The following is a 22,462-nucleotide window of genomic DNA, read 5'->3' as shown; positions in this document are numbered from 1 at the left end:
CAAAAGGCTGAATTAATTTGCATTCTCACAAAGAGTGTGTAAACATTCATTCCCTGTTCTCTACAACATGCTATTTTTTTTGACTTTTTAGTAACAGCCATTTTAACTGGTGAGAGATGCTATCACATTGTCATTTTGATTTAATCTCTTTAATGGCTTGAGATGTTGGGCAATTTTTTGCATGTTTCTTGACAGCTTTTATATCTTCCTTTGAGAAGTATCTATTGACATATTCTGTGGTTTTTTCCTATTACATTTCTTATAGATTTTATATATTAATTTTTTTGTTGTATGCAGTTTGCAAATATTTTTCTCCATGCTGTAGCTTGTCTATTTGTCAAATTTCTTTTGCTGTGCAGGAGATCTAGTTTAATTAGGTGTCAATTTTTATTTTTGTTGCATTTACTTTTAAGGTGTTAGTGAAAATTCTTTTCAGAGGCCAGTGTCTACAAGAGTATTTTCTAGGTGTTCATATAGGATTTTCTTTTGTTTTATATATACTTTTATTTTTCCGTGATTACAAACACAACTGAATATCAAATGCACAAAGTAAGAACTATACGGGGAAAAAAAATCAGATACGTTCATATATATATCACCTTTTCAAGGCTATTTCTACCCAGAATAACCTTGGTTTGCCAAGGCCAATAGAAAGAAGTCACAAAATCGCCTTTAGTCAAATTTGTGTGTTTGCTTTCTTCTGTAATTCCAACACTTCCACCATCAATGACTTGAGATAGCTGCCAAGGTGTTACATAATCAGTGCCAGTGTCTTCACTCATTCTACTTTGAAGGCTGTCACTTCACACTTGGAAGGTTGCACAGCCACCAGACAGAGGCGCTCCTCACTTCCCAGACGGGGCGGCCGGGCACAGGCGCTCCTCACTTCCTAGACGGGGTGGTGGCTGGGCAGAGGCGCTCCTGAAATCCCAGATGATGGGCGGCCAGGCAGAAGTGCTCCTCACATCCCAGATGGGGCGGCCGGGCAGAGACGCTCCTCACTTCCCAGACAGGGTGGCCGGGCAGAGACGCTCCTCACTTCCCAGACCCATTGGCGGCCGGGCAGAGGTGCTCCTCACTTCCCAGACGATGGGCTGCTGGGCAGAGGCGCTCACTTCCCAGATGATAGGCGGCTGGGCAGAGGTGCTCCTCACTTCCCAGACAGGGCAGCCAGGCAGAGGGGCTCCTCACTTCTCAGACAGGGCGGCCGGGTAAAGGCGTTCCTCACTTCCTATGCCAGGCGGCCGGGCAGAGGCGCTCCTCACATCCCAGACGATGGGTGGCCGGGCAGAAGTGCTCCTCACATCCCAGATGGGGCGGCCAGGCAGAGACGCTCCTCACTTCCCAGACAGGGTGGCCGGGCAGAGACGCTCCTCACTTCCCAGACCCATTGGCGGCCGGGCAGAGGCGCTCCTCACTTCCCAGACGGGGCGGCCAGGCACAGGTGCTCCTCACTTCCTAGGTGGGGTGGCGGCCGGGCAGAGGTGCTCCTCACATCCCAGACGGGGTGGCCGGGCAGAGGCGCTCATTTCCCAGATGATGGGCGGCCGGGCAGAGGCGCTCCTCACTTCCCAGATGATAGGCGGCCGGGCAGAGGTGCTCCTCACTTCCCAGATGATAGGCGGCCGGGCAGAGGTGCTCCTCACTTCCCAGATGATAGGCGGCCGGGCAGAGGCGCTCCTCACTTCCCAGATGATAGGCGGCCGGGCAGAGGCGCTCCTCACTTCCCAGACGGGGCGGCCAGGCAGAGGCGCTCCTTACATCCCAGACGATGGGCGGCCAGGCAGAGACGCTCCTCACTTCCTAGACGGGGTGGCGGCCGGGCAGAAACTGTAATCTTAGCACTTTTGGAGGCCAAGGCAGGCGGCTGGGAGGTGGAGGTTGCAGCAAGCTGCGATCATGCCACTGCACTCCAGCCTGGGCAACATTGAGCATTGAGTGAGAGAGACTGTAATCCCAGCACTTTGGGAGGCCAAGGCGGGCAGATCACTCTAGGTCAGGAGTTGGAGACCAGCCTGGCCAACACGGCGAAACCCTGTCTCCACCAAAAATTCAAAAACCAGCCAGGCGTGGTGGTGTGCGCCTGCAATCCCAGGTATTCGGTAGGCCGAGGCAGGAGAATCACGGGAGCCCTAGGCAGGCAGGTTGCAGTGAGCCGAGATTATGCTGCTGCACTCCAGCCTGGGCAACAGAGGGAGACCGTCTCAAAGGAAGGAAGGAAGGAAGGAAGAAAGGAAGGAAGGAAGGCCATATAGGAGTTTCATAGGTTGAAGCTTCACGTTCAGTTTTTAATCTATCTTGAGCTACATTTTTTATATGCTGAGAGGTAGGGGTTCAGTTTTTTTCTTCTGCATATGACTAACTATATAGTCCATTATTTATCAGTACCATTTATTAGATGGAAAGTTATTTTCCCTTTGTTTCTGTTGACTTTGTCAAAAATAAGTTGGTTGTAGGAGTGTAGCTTTATTTCAAGTCTCTCTTTTCTGTTCATTGCTCTACATGTTTATTTTTGTACCAGAACCATGCTATATTGGTTACTGTCGCTTGTAATACAGTTTGAAGTCAGGTAAAGCGAGGCTTCCAGGTTTATTCATTTTGTTTAAAGATGCCTTGGCTATTTGGGCTCTTTTATTCTTCAATATGAATTTAAAACCATTGCTTTTAATTCTACAAAAAGTTGCATTGATAGTTGGATAGAAAGAGCATTTAATTTACAGGTTGCTTTAGGCATCATGGACATTTTAATTATATTGATTCTTCAAATCTATGAGCATGGAATGTTTTCCATTTGTATGTATTGTCCCTGATATCTTTCAGCAGTGTTTTGTAGTTCTCCTTCTAAAGATATTTTACCCCCTTGACTCAATCCATTCCTAGGTATATTATTTTTGTTTGTGGCTATTTTAAATAGAGCTGTGTTCTTGATTTTGTTCTCTGCTTAAATGTTATTCAAGTGTTGAATGTTATTCAGGGTGTATAGAAATGCCAGTCATTTGTGTACATTGATTTGGTATTCTGACACTTTGCTTAATCATTTTTTAGGCTTGGGAGTCTGGGAGAAATCTTTAACGTTTTTCAAGTAGAGAATTATATCATCAGTGAAGATAATTTGACTTCCTTTTTTCTTATTTGGATCCCTTTTTCTTTTTTCTTTATCTTGTTGGATTGCTCTGGCTAGGACTTCCAGAACTATGTTGAATAGGAATATTTAGAGTGGACATTGTTCTTATTTTTATTCATAAGAATGCATCAAGCTTTTTCTTGTTCAGTATAATGTTGCCTGAGGATTTGTCATAGATGGCTCTTATTATTGTGAGGTATGTTTTTTCAATGCCTTATATGTTGAGAATATTTTTATGAATGAACATTAAATTTCCTTTAATGATTTTTCCACATCTATTGTAATAATTATATGGTTTAATCATTTTAATTATCTTTATATGGTGATTCACACTTATTGACTTGCATATGATAAAACACCCTTGCATTCACGAAATAAAACTCACATGATTGTGGCAAAATAACTTTTTGATTTGTTTATGAACTCAGCTTGCTAGTACTTCATGAAAGATTTTTGTTTCAATGTTCATCACGCATATTGAACTATAGATTTTTTTTTGTTGTCAACTAAATTTTGGTATCCAGATGATGCTGACTTAATATAACAACTTAGGAAGGATTAGTACAAGCTCAACTTTGTATACGTGGTAGAATTTAGCTGTGAATTCATCTGATCCAGGGCTTTTTATACTATGTAGGGTTTTTTTAATTACAAATTTAATTATAAATTTTTCTTCTGTTCAAGACTTCTCTTTCTTCCTGGTTCAGTCTTGGGAGATTGTGTGTATACAGTTTATCTGTTTTTTAAAAATTTTCGGCCGGGCGCGGTGGCTCATGCTTGTAATCCCAGCACTTTGGGAGGCCGAGGCGGGCGGATCACGAGGTCAGGAGATTGAGACCATGGTGAAATCCCGTCTCTACTAAAAATACAAAAAAATTAGCCGGGCGTGGTGGCGGGCGCCTGTAGTCCCAGCTACTCGGAGAGGCTGAGGCAGGAAAATGGCGTGAACCCGGGAGGCGGAGCTTGCAGTGAGCCGAGATTGCGCCACTGCACTCCAGCCTGGGCGACAGAGCGAGACTCCATCTAAAAAAAAGAAAAAAAAAATTTTCTAGTTTGCATGCATAGAGATATTTATAGTAGTATCTGAGGATGTTCTGTATTTATATGGGATTAGTTGTGATTTCACAAATCTAACATTCAAATACAGAATAAAAGTTTCAAAAAAATTCAACATTCCCTCACAATAAATCTCTGAAAAAAATAGGTACAGGACAAATCCACCTCAAGCCAATAAATGCCATATATAACAAAAAAATGCAAAGCTAACAACATACTAAACAGGAAAGTGTTGTAAGCTTTTAGTCTAAGAGCAGAACAAGACAAGGATGCCCACTTCCTTCAGACTTACTGAATGTAGTACTAAATATTCAAGACAGAGAAATTAGAGAATAAAATAAAAGGAATCCAGATTGAAAAAACCAAAAAGTTAAATTATCCCTCTCCTTGCACATAACATAATCTACAGTACAGAAAAGACTAACACTTCACTAAGAACCACTAGAACTAATAAACAAATGTATTAAACTTGCAGAATTTAAAATCAACATTAAATAGTATCATCTTTATACATTAAAAATTAACTACCTCAAAATGAAATTAAAAAACAATCCCATCTACAATAACTGTAGTAACTATACTTTGAAATCAATTTAATCAAAATGTTAAAACACCATACATTATAATCTAAAGAACATTAAAGTAAAAATTAAATAATAAACAAATGGAAAAATAGTACTTATTCACGAATTGGCCTTATCAGTACAGCTAAAATTGTTATTACACAAAATGATCTACAGATATAATGCAAACTCTATCAAAATACCAATGACATACTTAATAGAAATTTTTAAAAAATATCTAAAATTTGGTAGGGCATGGTGGCTCATGCCTATAATCCCAGCACTTTGGGAGACTGAGGTGGGTGGATCACCTGAGGTCAGGAGCTCGAGACCAGCCTGAACAACATGGAGAAACCCCGTCTCTAGTAAAAATACAAAATTAGCCAGGCATGGTGGCACATGCCTGTAATCCCGGCTACTAGGGAGGCTGAGGCAGGAGAACTGCTTGAACCTGGTAGGCAGAGGTTGTGGTGAGCTGAGATCATGACACTGCACTCCAGCCTGGGCAACAAGAGTGAAACTGTCTCAAAAAATAAATAAATAAATAAATAAATAAACAAACCTAAAATTTATATGGTACCACAAAAGACCCTGAATAGCTAAAGCAACCAAGCAGAAAAAAAATAAAAAAATAAAAATAAGCTGAAGGTATCACTATACCTGACTTTGAAATATACTACAAAGTATAGTAACCAAAACAGTATGGTACTTGAATAAAAACAGACACATAGGCCAATGGAGCAGAAAAGAGATCAGAAATATATCCACGTATTTAAGCTAATTTATTTTATAATTTCTTTAAAAAAGGACAGTCTCTTCAATAAATGAGGTTGAGAAAACTTTATATCCACATGCAGAGAAATAAAATGAGACCCTCTTCTCACACTACATATAAAAATCAACTAAAATTAGATACTTAAATGTAAGGCTTAAAACTCAGAAATTACTATACAAATATAGAGTGAAAGCCCATAACATTGATCTAAGCTGTGAGTTTTATTATTTAACCTCAAAATCCGAGGAAATGAAAAGAAAAATAGATAAGTTAGATTACTTGAAATTAAAAAGCTGCTTCATGGAATCTGATACAATCAACAAAATGAGACAACTGAAAAAAATGGGAGAAAATATTTGCAAATCACACGTGGGACAAGGGGTTAATAACAAAAACACATAAAAAACTTAAATGACTATACAACAAAAGACAAGTAACTATTAAAAATGAGCAAAAGGCTTAAATAAATATTTTTCAAGAAAAGACAAATGGTCGAGACATATAAAAAATGCTCAATATCAACTATAATGAGGAAAGCAAAAAGAAAAACTAGGAGATTATCAACTCCCTCCTGTTAGAATTACTCTTATTAAAAAGAAAAGAAAGTGTTAGTCAAAGTATGAAGAAAAGGAATGCTTGCACACTGTTGGTTTGAATGTGAATGAGGAGTCACTATGAAAAACAAAAATTTGTCAAAAAATTTAAAATTAAACCACAGTACAGCAATTTTACTGTTATATATCCAAAACAAGTGAAATCAGAATGAGGAAACATTTATGCTTCTATGTTTTTTGCACCACTCTTCACAATTACCAAAATGTACAACCAACAGTTCAACATTTATGAGTAAATAAAGACAATGTGGTATATATACACAATGGAATACTCTTCATCTTTAAAAAAGAAATTTCTATTATTTTCAATCACATGAATTAACCTGGAGGACATTATATTTGTCTACATGAGCCAAGCACAAAGATTATTTTTCATGATTTTACTTACACAGGGATTCTAAAAAACTTAATCCCATTAAAGTAGAGAGTAAAGTGATGACCACCAGACACCAAGGTATTTAGAGAAAAGGGGGGTTTTGAAAGATGTTGGTCAAAGAATATATAATTATAGTTTAATAGGAGGAATAAGTTTAAGAGATCTTTTTGTACAGTATAGTGACTTCAGATCATAATAATGTAGTTGTGCTTTTGAAAAACGTTGACAATGTCACACATTCTGACCACAAAAATGTTAACGATGTGAGGTAAAGCCTTAATTATCTAGAATTAAGCATTTGACAACATATACTTCCAAACATCATGTTTTGCAGAATAAAGTATACATTTATTTATTACAAATGGTAAAGGCATGAAAGACACTAAAAGGGCAGCTGTTGCTTATGGTCTCATGACTGGCCACCCTGTGAGCACAATAAACAAATTTGCATAAAAATAACAGAAAATGTTTAATCCAAAAGCTGCCATAATCTTCAAAAGTTTTCTAGAGAAAATGACCAAGAAGCTGACTATAGTTAGGTGACAAAAAGCAAGAACTGTACATTCACCTTCACCCACTAAAAAAATAATGAGAGAAAAATTCCTCGGAATTGTAATATCAATGTAAAAAAGAAATATTATTCCAAACATCACATCAACAGAAGTCATTTTATTATTTTGCAACCTTTAAATTCACATTTAAAAATAAAAGATTCTGCATGGAAATGTATGTTATGCTATATCATAGAAAATTAAATTTAAAATTCTTCACTTACCATTTGCCCTCATAATTTAATTTCTAAGATGTATTTTCTAGCAAATTTTATATTTGCCACAATATATTTGCACTCCAGCCTGGGCAATAAGAGTGAAACTCTGTTTAATAACTCTGTTTAAAAATTTAATAAGTTTTTCCTTTTACAAACAAAAAAAAATGCTAACTGATTTAATCCTCTCACGCATGGACAATGTATGCCTTTTATCTTAGTTAACTGATCAGAAAGTTATATTGATAAGCACTCTCCAATAAAAAGCAATTTTTGAGTGCATTAAAAATACCAACTTTCTCATCAAAATCTATAAAATACCGTATAAAATGACATGGCATGAAGACAACAGTAAGAAAAGTGTAGCCATCACATAGAAAAAGAAGGAGAAGGGCTGCAATGAATACACAGAAGTCACATAATAAGACAAACAAAACTAAAAGTAATCAGGAAATAAAAGAACCAAATTTCTCTTTAAATTCAGCAAGATTTAGCTTTGCAGCATGGAAAAAAAATGTTATCTGCACATGAAGAATCAATGTTATTTCTTCACTATTGGTATTTTCCATCTCTGACTGGAAGTTACAAACTAACTCCAGCAGGAATGTTTACAGGTTATTATGGAGCATCTGTTACATAGCAAGCACTGTCATATTTGTTTGCCACATTTATATATAAAAACATCCTGACTTATGAAGCATTCCTAGTTCTTACCTGAACAAATTAGCTCAATAAATAAATAAATTTACTTATGTCAATTATAACAAGAGAAAAGAATAAGAAATATAGGCTTATATAGGATTCTCCAATTAAAAGAACAAATGGAATGTTCTAACTAAATACAATTAATAAACAATTTTGGAAATACATCTAAAACTTATCTTGTGTGCAGTACTCAATTTTATCATTCTTATAATCCATGAACAGCTCACATAATAAATACCTCATAACATATAAAAGAAAAAAATGGTAAGAAACAAGAAAATTTTAGGTCTAGCATGACTAACAGGCAAGTAAAAACAAAATTTGCATGGAGAGATTCTGAATCATAAGTCAGAAGATTTGGCAGTAATGAATTCAATACAAAACAGAGTATACATTTACTTTCAGCATTTTTGAAGTTTTCAGTTGTCTAGTACATTATTAAAATATTTGTTTTGTTCCAATAGTACTCTTTTCTTTTGAAAACAGGTACAAACTCACACTCACACAAAAACAGTCCATAACTTTCTTGCACGTAACGTTTATTTTTAGAGTATATGGGTATAGTTAACTCTATGTAAACCAATACTAATATTCTGTTATGTTTGCAGGCAGAGAGACATGTTCAAAGAAAAATACATAACAAAATGTTTAAAATGTTTAAGCAGAACTCAGAATTTTAAGACTCAGGATTTTATTTATACTTGTATATAATTTTTATTATACCCATGAAAATGACCCTATAGTCAACAGCAATTTACTTGTACATTTTAAAGTAACTAAAAGTGTAGAATTGGTTTGTAATACAAATGATACATGCTGGAGTTGATGGATATTTCATTTGCCCTGATGTGATTAATTAATTAAAAATTTTGTAATTTTTTCAAAGAAAAAAGTATACTTTAAATGTAATTATAACTAAAATATTTCTACCTCTTTTAAAGTTATATAAAAATAATTTTAATTTTGGATTATTTTCTGTACTCAGCACACTGATTAAGTGCAATGTTTAAAGTGTCAGTGCCTTAGATATTTCTACTGTGAATTCTCTGATATTTACACACACTTAATTTTCAATTAAATTTCTTTTATACTTATTGCATCTGCAAAAATATATTTTAGTATAAGTCCCCTGGTGTTTTCTAAGCAGTAGTTTTTGAAAAATGTTTTTCCAAATATATTACATTTGCAGTTTTTCTCCAATACAAACTCCCTGATGTTGATCAAAGTTTGAGCACTGCTTCAGGATTTTCCTTTAGTGCATAACGTGTACAATAAAATCTGTGATACAAGTAAAGACACTACAACCCTCTTTATGTTCCTAATGTTTGTCTTCAAAACGAAAACCTTCTTCTCTTTAAAGGCTTATATTTGTCAGGCACAGTGACTCACACCTATAATCCCAGCAATTTGGGAGGCAGAGGCAGGTGGATCATTTGAGGTCAGGAGTTCACGACCAGCCTGGCCAACATGGTGACAGCCAGTCTCTACTAAAAATTAAAAAATTAGCCAAACGTGGTGGTGTGCGCCTGTAGTCTCAGCTACTCTGGAGGCTAAGGCAGGAGAATTGCTTAAACCTGGGAGGCAGAGGTTGCAGTGAGCCAAGATCACACTACTGCACTCCAGCCTGGGTGACAGAGCAAGACTCCATCTAAAAAAAAAAAAAAAAAAAAAAACTTTCATTTTCTGATTTTACACTAATTGCTTTTATAATGCTTTTATTAAGCACTAACTCTCTAATGTTGAGTAAGATGTAAGCAGATATTAATGGCTTTTCCACATTTATATTTGTATAATTTTTCTGAAGTGCTTTCCTGTGCTATAAGGTGTGAAAATTAATTAAAAGTTTTGCCACATTCTTCACACTTCTGGGAGTTTTCTCCAGTATAAATTATCTTACCTACAATTAAGCGTGACAACTATTTAAAGGCTTTGTACCATTCTTCATATTTTTAGGATTTCTCACCAGTATGATTTCTTGTATGTTTAGAAAAGTTTGAAGGTGTTGTCAAAATCATTGTCACATCTTTCAGGTTTGTAAGTTTCCAGTATTAATTTTCTTATGTTTAGTAAAGTTTGAGATTTAGTTAAAAGCATTGCCACATTCTTCACATTTGCAGGATTTCTCTCAAATATGAACTGTCTTATGTGGAGTAAGGGTTGATGATAGGTTAGCTTTGCCACATTCTTCACATTTGTAGGGTTTCTCTCCAGTATGATTTTTCTTATGTGCAGCAAGGTTTGAGGATAAGTTAAAACTTTGCCACATTCTTCACATTTGTAGAGTTTCTCTCCAGTATGAATTATCTTATGTATAGCAATGTGTGAGAACTGTTTAAAAGCTTTACCACATTCTTTACATTTGTACACTTTCTCTCCAGTATGAATTACCTTATGTTTAGTAAGCGTTGAGGACCGGTTAAAGGCCTTGCCACATTCTTCACATTTGTAGGATTTCTCTCCAGTATGAATTATCTTATGTATAGCAATGTGTGAGAACTGTTTAAAAGCTTTACCACATTCTTTACATTTGTACACTTTCTCTCCAGTATGAATTACCTTATGTTTAGTAAGCGTTGAGGACCGGTTAAAGGCCTTGCCACATTCTTCACATTTGTAGGATTTCTCTCCTGTATGAATTTTTTTATGGTCTGTAGGGTTTGAAGATCGGTTAAAAACTTTGCCACATTCTTCACATTTGTAGCATTTCTCTCCAGTGTGAATTATCTTATGTGTAGAAAGGGTTGAAGACTGGTTAAAAGCTTTACCACATTTTTCACATTTGTAAGGTTTCTCTCCTGTATGAATTTTCTTATGTGTAGTAAGTTTTGAGGATCGATCGAAACTTTTGCCACATTCCTCACATTTGTAAGGTTTCTCTCCAGTATGAATTCTTTTATGTATAGTAAGAGTTGACACTTGGTTAAAAGCTTTGCCACATTCTTCACACTTGAAGGGTTTCTCTTCAGTATGAATTATCTTATGTGTAGTAAGTGTTGAAGATCGGTTAAAACTTTGCCACATTCTTCACATTTGTAGGGTTTCTCTCCAGTGTGAATTCTCTTACGTCCAATAAGGGTTGAAGATCAGTTAAAGGCTTTGCCACATTCTTCACATTTGTAGAGTTTCTCTCCAGTATGAATTTTCTTATGTGTACTAAGTTTTGAGGATAGGTGGAAAACTTTGCCAGATTCTCTACATTTTTAGGGATTCTCTCCAGTATGGATTATCTTACGCGTATTAAGGGCTGGGACTGGTTAAAGACTTTGCCACATTCTTCACATTTGTAGGGTTTCTCTCCAGTATGAATTATCTTATGTCTCATAAGGTTTGAGAGTTGGTTAAAAGCTTTGCCACATTCCTCACATTTGTAGGGTTTCTCTCCACTATGAATTCTCTTATGTGTAGTAAGGGTTGAGGACTGGTTAAAGCCTTTACCACATTCTTCACATTTGTACGGCTTCTCTCCAGTATGAATGTACTTATGTTCAGTAAGTTTTGAAGATTGGTTAAAAGCTTTGCCGCATTCTTCACATTCATAATATTTCTCTCCAGTATGAATGATCTTATGCGTAGTATGGGTTGAGAACTGGTTAAAAACTTTGCCACATTCTTCACATTTGTAGGGTTTCTCTCCAGTATGAATTAACTTATGTTCAGTAAGCTTTGAGGCTTGGTTAAAAGCTCTATCACATTTCTCACATTTGTAGGGAATTTCCCCAGTATGAATTACATTATGTGTAGTAAGGGTCCCTGACTGGTTAAAGGCTTTGCCACATTCTTCACATCTGTAGGATTTCTCTTCAGTATGAATTCTCTTATGTCTAATAAGGTGTGAGGTCTGGTTAAAGGCTTTGCCACATTCTTTACATTTGTAAGGTTTTTCTCCAGTATGAATTCTCTTATGTTTATTAAGGGTTGAGGACCAGTTAAAGGCTCTTCCACATGCTTCGCATTTGTAGAAATTCACTCTATTATGGATTCTTTTATGTTGAATTAGGTGTGAAAGCATGCAAAATATTTTGCCACATTCTTTACGTTTAAAATGTTTATTTTCGGCCGGGCGCGGTGGCTCACGCTTGTAATCCCAGCACTTTGGGAGGCCGAGGCGGGCGGATCACGAGGTCAGGAGATCGAGACCACGGTGGAACCCCGTCTCTACTAAAAAAATACAAAAAAAATTAGCCGGGCGTGGTGGCAGGCGCCTGTAGTCCCAGCTACTCGGAGAGGCTGAGGCAGGAGAATGGCGTGAACCCGGGAGGCGGAGCTTGCAGTGAGCCGAGATCGCGCCACTGTACTCCAGCCTGGGTGACAGAGCGAGACTCCATCTCAAAAAAAATAAAAAATAAAATAAAATAAAATAAAATGTTTATTTTCAGTATGTCTCATCTTCTGTATATTTGAATTTGAAATTTTATGGAAAACTTCTACATATTTATTACATTGAAATATTTTGCTCAAGGTAGTTTTCAAACATTGGTTAAGTCCACTATAATCTCCTTTGTGCTGTTTACATTCAACCACACTTTTACAGCCGTTTCTTAACTGTAAATTCTCATATCTACATTTTCTATATCTTCTTAGGGTCACTTTTTGGAAAGAATCTCTTATGTTCTGCTCTGGCCAAAGGTGTTGGGCAAAATAATAAAACATAACTGAAAGAAATAAAAATAACAAATTACTTCACTTGCTCGACTCAGATGAATATACTTTACAAATCTAACCCATAAAGTTACACAAACTACGTAAGCAAGATGACATAGCAAAATACCACAGGTTTGAATTCCTTCATAGACATATAAATGTAACCAAAGCATATTGACCAAAATGCATTTGTAGAAAATTTATAAATGAGGCCAGGCGCAGTGGCTCACACTTGTAATCCCAGCACTTTGGGAGGCTGAGGCGGGCGGATCACAAGGTCAGGAGATCGAGACCATGGTGAAACCCCATCTCTATTAAAAATACAAAAAAATTAGCTGGGCATGGTGGCGGGTGCCTGTAGTCCCAGCTACTTGGAGAGGCTGAGCCAGGAGAATGGCATGAACCCAGGAGGTGGAGCTTGCAGTGAGCCGAGATCATGCCACTGCATTCCAGCCTGGGTGACAGAGCAAGACTCCATCTCAAAAAAAAAAAAAAAGAAAAGAAAAGAAAATTTATAAATGAGTTAAGTGTGTGCAGTGTTCCAGGTTAGCACAATTCCAAAAGCCACATGGAAGGAAAAGAAAAGTTTATTACATTTACCCAACACAGCTCTTTTTGCTCCTCAGTATAACACAGTGTCTTTAGAAGTACATTACCAACTTTTGCTTTCTTTTCCAAAAAACAAGAAAAATAACACACCCACATCTTTATTTCTGGCTTTATTTGGTGCTTTTGCTGACACTGGTTTCTGTCTCCAATGACATAAAGTGCTGAAATTAACAGTGATATACTTTGGAGTGACATTTTGAGTCTGCTGAGATCAAAGGTAAATGTTACAGCAGGAAAGAGACTGTACTACAGAGAGGGAACAGTTGTAGCAAGTGATGACTATTAAGAAGAAACATGAATAAAGTCTTTTAACTAAAAAACAACTAGAACATTTCAGACAAGACACATCCTAAGAACATGTTTGAAAGACTCTACGGATCTCTAGCTAAGACAAATGGTTTCAGACTTTGCCAGGACAAAGCTACATTATAGACACTGTGACAGGTAGCTTGCTTTTAATGTTCAGATTTCAATTAAAGATTACAATGTATACAAAATTTTAGGGCAACATAGCTCTATCAAATACTATAAAAGTTTCAGAAAGCAACCATTAGAAAACTAAATTAATTTTAAAAAGTTAACATAAATTGAATAATACTCCATGAATGAAATAGAAACACAGACAACTATTAAAAATCATAAAAATTGGGATAACAAAAATATTAAAAATATCAAAAAACAGAAATTGTGGAGGTAAAAAATATAAAAAAGGAACTGAAAAATTATAAGAAAAACTGATGTAAAAATGAAAAAGGTTAACAAAGAAACTGGAATACACACAAAAATATTTACAACAAAAACATATATAAGCACAATTTTAAAAGTCACAGACAAGAGAATATTGTGAGTTGCAAGATAAAAGTGGTATGTTATTTATAAGCATAGTCTTATGAGGTAATGAGTGAATTTCTCAAGAAAATGTTGCAGGTCAGAAGGGAACTGTGTGACATTGTCAAAGTCCTGAAGAAAATAGCTGTCAAGTGAGAACAATACCAGCAGCAAATCTGTCCTGCCAAATAAAAAGAAAAAGCCAATCCAAAATAGCCAAATCCTGAAAAGGTATATTGGCACTGCATATGCCTTACATATGCAACTATATTTCAAAATTATAGTAGTAAAAACAGAATGGAATATGGAGAAAAATAAACAACAACAAAGAAACCAATGGGACAGAAACCACTACTCACACATTTCAGACTTGATGCAAAAACAGAATTTAAAAAACTGTTTACATAGAGTTTCTCAAAATTATGCATATTTGTGTGTCCCCCAAAACAACAACAACAAAAAACCAGTCAGATTGTGCAGTCTTTTATATCCCATGAAGAGGACGTTGGCTTTCACTGTGAAATTGAAGACAGATCACTAAAGGGAAAGAGGAATCTTTAGAGAATTGAAAAACAATACAAAATATGTCCTATGTGAGAGAAAAATAAAAAAAACCTCAGGCTTTCCAGAAACTATTTCCTTTAGAACACAGCTTACCAAATCACATTTTAAGCTGTGGCCTTCTCCTTGGTCTTTGACCTCTTCTCTGTGCCATCTGTGTATTCACTCTCACTTACCTAAATGTTTAGCTACCATCTCATGTCTCTTCATATTCCAGGGCTCTTTTCCTTGCTCCAGACAGGTAATCAGGTCTGGCTTAGAGACAGCAATATCTGTTTTATTGAAAATAAATAACATAAATCTTGCACATATTCTCCAATTACCAACCTAGTAACGTGCTCAGTAAACATAATGTAATAGAATATTCTAGTAAATTAATCCCCAAATGCTAATTTATAACAAAAATTACTAAAGATTTAGAAAATATTTTAAATTTGTAGTTTCTTAATTTCACTACCTGGTACTACTGAATCAAAACAATTGTTGTTGGGAGTTAGATTTTAAGGTGTGTGCAACAATATTTTATGCCAATAAATTTCTAAAATTACCACTAATCAAGACCGAATGATAAAGATCAGCTCAGGAATGTGGAAAGTTATGGTAAAGATGAAATGTCTTGAATAAACTATTTTCTACAATGACAAATCTAAAAGATTTTTTTGAAAACAAGGATCTGAAACTCAATTTATGCAAAGTATAAATCACTGAAAACATTCTACAAAAAAGAGAAATAAAACCTTTAGGGTTTATTAGAAAATGTGTATTGAAGTTACCCTCACCCAAGAAAACCAGGTTTCTGTAGTTCTCTAACATCACATGCCTATATAAATTCTGCTGTGCAGTGTCCAGGCATTGCCACTGCTCCAAAGAGCCACATCCATAAATATCAATGGTCCCTGAAAAACACAAAAACACACACATATACAAAATCACATACATTTACCAAGTGGTCATGGGCGTAATTTTAAATTTCAAGGTAAAATGAAACAGTAAAGAAAACTGGTTCTGACTTATAGGAGTGAATGAAATTATCCATAAAATAATTTTTAACACAGAAATATTTTCTAATGTATTATCTAACCCTGAGAAAAGAAAGTGGCATAAGAGCCACAACATCTGTGTATATATGGTACTTTTCTGGATAATAAAGTATAAATTAGGGCATAAACTCAAACATGTCTATTTTTAAATGCTATATCTGCATCATACAGAATGAGCTGTGTATATTTTTGAGATGAAAAAGACATGTTGAGTTAAAAGGTACCTCGCAAGTTTTAATGTGTACAATAAACTTCAGATCTTGTTAATGCAGATTATTTTTTCAGAAGATCTCGAACAGTCTGATGTTCTAAATTTCTAACAAGCTGACCAATAATGTCAATGTTTTTGGCCGAAGAAGAGTATTTTGTCAAACATCCAGTAAGTGGATGAGCCTGTGTTTTTCCCAGTTTTTCTGGCCTGTAAAAAGGGATGACAGCTTTCATTTTCCTAAGGCAGATATATGCACAGAAAACCTAAGAAAGAAAGGCAGCTGCCAGATTAAATGTGATGGTTCACATGCACATCAGCAGCAAAAAATACTTAATAATGAAGAGAAAAATAATTATAGTAAAGAAATCTGTCCAAGAGCTCTTTAACCAAGTGAATCATTAACATCAACCGCACTAGGTCAAATTTTTGTAATGTGCTGATGATGCACACAGAAAAATGCAGCATCACTGCTGCGATATCAATCTCAAAAGTAAATTAGAGTTTGAATTTAACCATAAAAAATGAGTTTTATGGAAACTTCAAGATACAGATAATTCGTATGTTCTGCAATTTTTAATAGTGATTTTAAGTAGTCTTTCTTTAGCACCCTAAAGAGCAGGTATCTATCTCCTAATAATTTGTTTCAGAACTTTCTCGGTAATAAATACCATTCTATTTGAAAAAGCATTTTATTAATCGTGTTCTGCATAGAGCTAATGGAGAACAGAGATGGAACCTTAACATTACATGTTCTTCTTTACTAAAGACCCCAGCTTTTCCCCAATAGGAATCTTGAGTAGTCACACCTTCCCATGTTCAACAGCCACAGAGGGAACATTTTTCATGTTGCAGATTATAAATTCATAACGAGATTTCTACATGGCATATAAAGAGCCATGATGTAGAGATGTAGAGAAGCCTCTGGTATGTAGGAAAAAATATTTTTCAGAGACCCTTGACTATCATAAGAATTTTAAAAAGTAGTTAAAACAAACTCATTAGAGAAGTAAAAGTTTGCAAGAACTAAACGCATGGCATTCCAGGAGGCAGAGTGGACACAGCTCTCTATCTGAGACATATTAAGCTAAAAAAGAGGCCATGTCTTCCTCTTTCTCCTCTTTCTCTGGGATTCCTTTTAAGATGAGATTCTATGGACAAGCTACACCTGCATGTTGACAATATGCTTTTAAAGGTGTCAGCACCACTTGTTTACCTGCTACCACCACACCCACAGGCAGAAGGTCCAAGACCTGCAGAAAAAGTCCACCCATTTTTGTCCTTTGTAAAGAAGAGATTCAGGAAAAATAAGCTGCTCCATGGAGATAAAAATGTAAGTTTCCGACCGGGTGCGGTGGCTCACGCCTATAATCCCAGCACTTTGGGAGGCTGAGGCGGGTGAATCACGAGATCAGGAGATAGAGACCATCCTGGCTAACATGGTGAAACCCCCTCTCTACTAAAAATACAAAAATTAGCTGGGCGTGGTGGTGCATGCCTGTGATCCCAGCTACTCGGGAGACTGAGGCAGAAGAATCGCTTGAACCCGGGAGGCAGAGGTTGCAGTGAGCTGAGATCGCACCACTGCACTACAGCCTGGGTGACAGAGCAAGACTCCATTCCCCCAACCCCCAAAAAAGTTTCCGGCCGGGCGTGGTTGCTCACGCCTGTAATCCCAGTACTTTGGGAGGCCGAGGTGGGCGGATCTCGAGGTCAGGAGATCGAGACCATCCTGGCTAACATGGTGAAACCCCGTCTCTACTAAAAATACAAAAAATTAGCCAGGCGTGGTGGCGGGGGCCTGTAGTCCCAGCTACTCTGGAGGCTGAGGCAGAAGAATGGCGTGAACCAGGGAGGCGGGGCTTGCAGTGAGTGGAGATCGCGCCACTGCACTCCAACCTGGGCAACAAAACGAGACTCCGTGTCAAAAAAAAGAAAAAAAAGGAAAGGTAAGTTTCCCCGTTGCTGTCCTAATGTGCCCTCCACTGCCACAGACACCAGTAATTTCTGCTACAGTAATGGAAATATGGGCCACACTGCCCTCTCCTTGCCAAATCCAAATAGGTCCAGCCCTGTGAACACCCTTTACTGAAAAAGAAAACTTAACTGTCAGGATGGGCATGGTGGCTGACACCTCTAATTCCAGCATTTGGGAGGGAGAGGCGAGTAGATCACTTGAGGCCAGGAGTTCAAGACCAGCCTGGTCAACATGGTGAAACCCTATCTCTAACAAAAAAAAAACAAAAAAAATTAGCCGGTATGGTGGTAAATGCCTGTAGTCCCAGGTACTCGAAAGGCTGAGGCAGGAGAATCACTTGCACCTGGGACGTGAAGGTTGCAGTGACCAAAGATCATGCCACTGCACTCCAGCCTAGGTGACAGAGCAAGAGTGGGTCTCAAAAAACAAAACAAAACACAACTCAATTCACATGAATGTATCTTGAACAACTCATACTTGATTCTGTCCTCACCTTAGAGTCACATGAGAAACTTAACTAAAACAACATGGATGCTTCCACCCAGAGTAATAAACATGTGGAAAGGGCACGAGTAAAGAGATTTCTGCAAATTGGTCATGTAATCCTAATTAGAAGCCTGGGCTAATAACCACTTAGGTAAGCACTGCCTTCCAAGCATTAATGAGCTTATAAATCACTTGGTGATTTTGGCCCCACTCTATGTAATGAGATTCTGCAGGTTTGGAAAGGGTCCATGAATGGGTGTTTCAAACAAGTCCCCTGTGAATGCTCCTCCTGGGCTCGTTATTAGCATTAGTTAGAGAAAGCAGGCATAGCAGAGTCCCTTACACTCAGCATTCTTGTCACGACACAAATACTTCTAGTTCAAATGAAGACAATCAATTTTCATATTCTTTGCTGGCTCTTTAAAGTTTACAGAACAAACAGAAGGCAGCCATATCTGAATAAATCTGCATTTGAAAAACATTTTCACATGTACGAATGCAATGTTTATAAAGCAGGTACTATGTGCTGAAGAGGATATTACAGAGCACTTTACTGGGAATTACACATTATGTGATTTAATCCTCATAACACCTTGGGAGCTGGTACTAAGTGTTTAATAATTCTCAGGATTTAGATTAAAAGTGCAGCATTTTTATTTGTTCTGTTTCTCTGTCACTGATTTTATTTAAATATGTACAGAATAAAAAGCTAAATATAGACAGAGGAGAGGGATACAGAAAGGAAAAGTTTAATGTAGCTTAAAGAAATTTTTATTGTGTTTGTTTTAATTTTTTGTGACTTGTGGAGCAACTACTGCATCTGCAGGAATAGAAAACAGGTTGCTAAATGGAATATCTCTCTGCAAGCACCAGTTTTAGTAAAAATTTAAAAATTAAGACTCACACATTTTTTCCATTTATCTGCCTTTGGGTTTCAGAAAATTGTGCGCACTGGCTCTAGAAAGGCTGCAGGATTCACTATCCAATACTCTGATCTCTTCTAATCAGTTTTGTGAGACAAGGCTCCAGGGTGGGGCCAGACCTAAATAAGGCCTCCAAAAAGGGTGAATTTGAGCAGGGCTGGGGCAGAGAGTGGACCCTATGTAGAATTCTGCTCTCTATGCCACTGGGGTATTTCCAGTTCTGTTTTTCCTAAGTTTACCTAAAAGAAAACTAAATCACACAGTTGTGAAATTTTAATCTTTTTTAGCCACTGCCCTGTCAATTTTATAACATATGCTAATAAGCAATTTAAACAAATCTCTTAGGGTTTTGTAGGGTAATTTTATTAGAAGATAAATATGTATTCTTAGCAAGGTATAAGAAATAAGAAGGATAATAACAACGCTTGTGTCCATAAACATCCACTCAAATGATGACATCAGAAGTTACAAAAATATAAAGAAAGTTGCCCAAATAAAGCCCACTTTTTTTTTTTTTTCACACATCTATTCATTGTGCTAACCACATGATGCTTAATTCAACCATGTTGAATTCAGTTGCTTGTCTAGACTAACAGTTCCTGGATGGTAGGGACAGTGGTGCTTCATCTATTTTTCTATTGGCCATATGAAATGGTAGCAATTGGTTTATCTGTTTGAGTCTCCAGACCTCCTCCTTGTTTTTCACTGAAGTACCAGGAAACTGGAGAAACTCTCATCTGGGTACCAAGCAAAGACATCTCTTATATTAGGGGAGGGACAGACACAGGATGACTTATTTCTCTTACACTGAGACAGAAGCAGAATTAACTGCTCTTGTCAGCCTGACACAGTTCTGCCATGGACATCCTCAAATGTCTGAGAGATGCCTAGGTGATTGTGAGAAGATTCCCAGTGACCTGGGCTGATTGCTTAAGGATAAGCCAAGCAGGGCAGACTCAGGCTGATTCTAAATAGAAAATGGAAATGCCCTGGTGGACCTCCAGAACCTGGATCACCTGTCTTGATTGGCTAGCTCTTGGGTAGGAAGGACAAGAATACTCCAGTATCATATTTTACAGGTGGGTATAGTTGTGATCATGGCTCTGGATACTTTGTGACCTTGATCTCTCACTCCTAAGATGCCTGTTTACACTTACAGTTCTACCATCAGATTCTATTTACATCTGGAGCCTCTTACATTACTGTAGCAGGTCACTGAACAAGATCTGAAAAGTTCAAAGAGCCACGCTCTTAAAGGGGCGCTTTAAGATGTCTATGTTGACATCTCACAATGCAGAAAATGTCTCCTGCTGGTTTCCTGCCTCCTGCTGGTTTCCTGTACATTCTCGATCTGACCCTGCTTTATAAATATCAGGCAGAAGCCAGCTCTTTTATGCAGATTCTAGGTCGAATCAACCTGGCTCTGTATTCTTTCTTGAGTGTTACAGCAAGCAGAGTACAACAAAAAAGAGATTGCCTCATAGAGGTTGCTCTAGCACATTCTTCTTTTTTTTTGAGACGGAGTCTCGCTCTGTCACCCAGGCTGGAGTGCAGTGGCGCGATCTCGGCTCACTGCAAGCTCCGCCTCCCGGGTTCGCGCCATTCTCCTGCCTCAGCCTCTCCGAGTAGCTGGGACTACAGGCGCCCGCCACCACGCCCAGCTAATTTTTTTGTATTTTTAATAGAGACGGGGTTTCACCGTGGTCTCGATCTCCTGACCTTGCTCTAGCACATTCTAAATGATATGTCTACCTAAAAGGAAATCACTGAGGCAACATGAATATAAGTAGACAGTTCATTTGAGCCAACCTTGAGGATTGTAACCTGGGAGCAAAAATTCAAGATGCCTGGAATCTACACTTGGATTAGCAGCAGTTACAACTGGATCAGTGAAGGCAAAATGAGAGGACAGAGAGTGGGCTGATACATATTGGTTTGTCAGAAATTCTTTTTATTCACAAAAAATAACATGGATTACTAATTGGATACACATTGTTAAGCTATAGGGTGTGGGTTATGGTGTCCAGCATGTCATTATTAGTTTAATTTATACCTACTTGTGGCAATAGCAAGCAGTTTTAACAAGTAAATACACAGTTCCAAGAAGGGAGACAGACAAAACTGTGGTCTAATTTTAATGTCTCCGAGCCTTATAACTAAAAGAATTTGCATTTCTCAAATAAAGGCTTTTTTCCCCCCAAATCTCAAGACCTAGATTCAGAATTTGGAGCTGCAAACTTAGGTCCTGGATGGGTGGAGTAGCAGCAGGTGTCATCTGCACATTTGTGGGCATTTTAAAAAGAGGAGAAAGGGGAAAGTGAGATTCTCATGCCTACATGTCTATTCAATGCATGCACGTTAATCTAATTGGGCTTCTGGGCCCGGTAGTCTGTGAATCAGCTCAAGGTCTAAAAATACAAGAGTCATTGAAAGAGGTAAAATGGTTGATTGCTATTCTATGAAGTATTTAGAAATCGGGTCTAGCCTCTCTAGATGTGATTATACAGGACTAGATACCAAATAGGCAGAGGCACGATTCAGCCTACATATTCAGGGGACAGCATGCATTTTGCAGCACAGTCGTTGAGTTGACTGGAAGCCTGAGACGGAAAGGCCCATCTAGATTAAAGCTTGATTGGCACCTTATATGTTTATATCATGTGTGGTAATTTAAAACAGTGCTTGGAAAATATAATTAAAAGAAAAGTTTTATCCAGCCCCAGAGTAACTCCACAATGACAAAACAGAAAGAAAACTGTTTCATAATTAAACCAGAATGTGACAGGCATCACAGTCAATCTGCTTAAGAGATTGCAAAGACATACTTGTATGCTAACTGGTTATAATCAATGACAAAATAAACTTTTCACATCTTCATGACAAAAGGTAATTTTGCAACTTGAAGCCAGGTGCCTGCTGAAGGTAGGCTCTCTCTTTCCTACAGAAATTGTTGAATAGGGTTGAATATCTTTATGGCTATTTACATTTAAAAGCAATGGCTCTCTACTCCCTGAGCACTGGGCTACAGCACTCCTGCTTGCTCTGTCCTGGTGGCTGGTGTCCTCTTTTGACTCCTACCATCCTTCCCTGAGGCACAACCCACAGCACAGAGCTCACAGCCGGCAGAACACATCTTAGGTTATGACCAACTGCCACAGCAGCACTCCAGTGCCACATCAGAGAGTGAAGCCTGAGCGGCAGGAGAGCCT

At 37.6% G+C, this 22,462-nt stretch overlaps 1 protein-coding gene across 1 annotated transcript; it reads right to left on the bottom strand.

The window, feature by feature from the left end:
- Positions 1-10,059: 10,059 nt before the first annotated feature.
- Positions 10,060-17,140, bottom strand: LOC100585566 (zinc finger protein 117-like). The gene is given in 8 exon segments (XM_030795608.1): positions 10,060-10,235; positions 10,238-10,990; positions 10,993-11,171; positions 11,231-12,023; positions 12,344-12,631; positions 14,795-14,890; positions 15,392-15,514; positions 17,083-17,140. Coding segments are annotated over 8 exon segments (2,466 nt in total).
- Positions 17,141-22,462: the final 5,322 nt, after the last annotated feature.

The sequence above is a fragment of the Nomascus leucogenys genome, chromosome 17, assembly GCF_006542625.1.
Source record: "Nomascus leucogenys isolate Asia chromosome 17, Asia_NLE_v1, whole genome shotgun sequence".
Taxonomy (NCBI): Eukaryota; Metazoa; Chordata; class Mammalia; order Primates; family Hylobatidae; genus Nomascus; species Nomascus leucogenys.
Note: the sequence above shows the minus strand (reverse complement) of the source record. Positions and strands in the feature narration are given on the sequence as shown.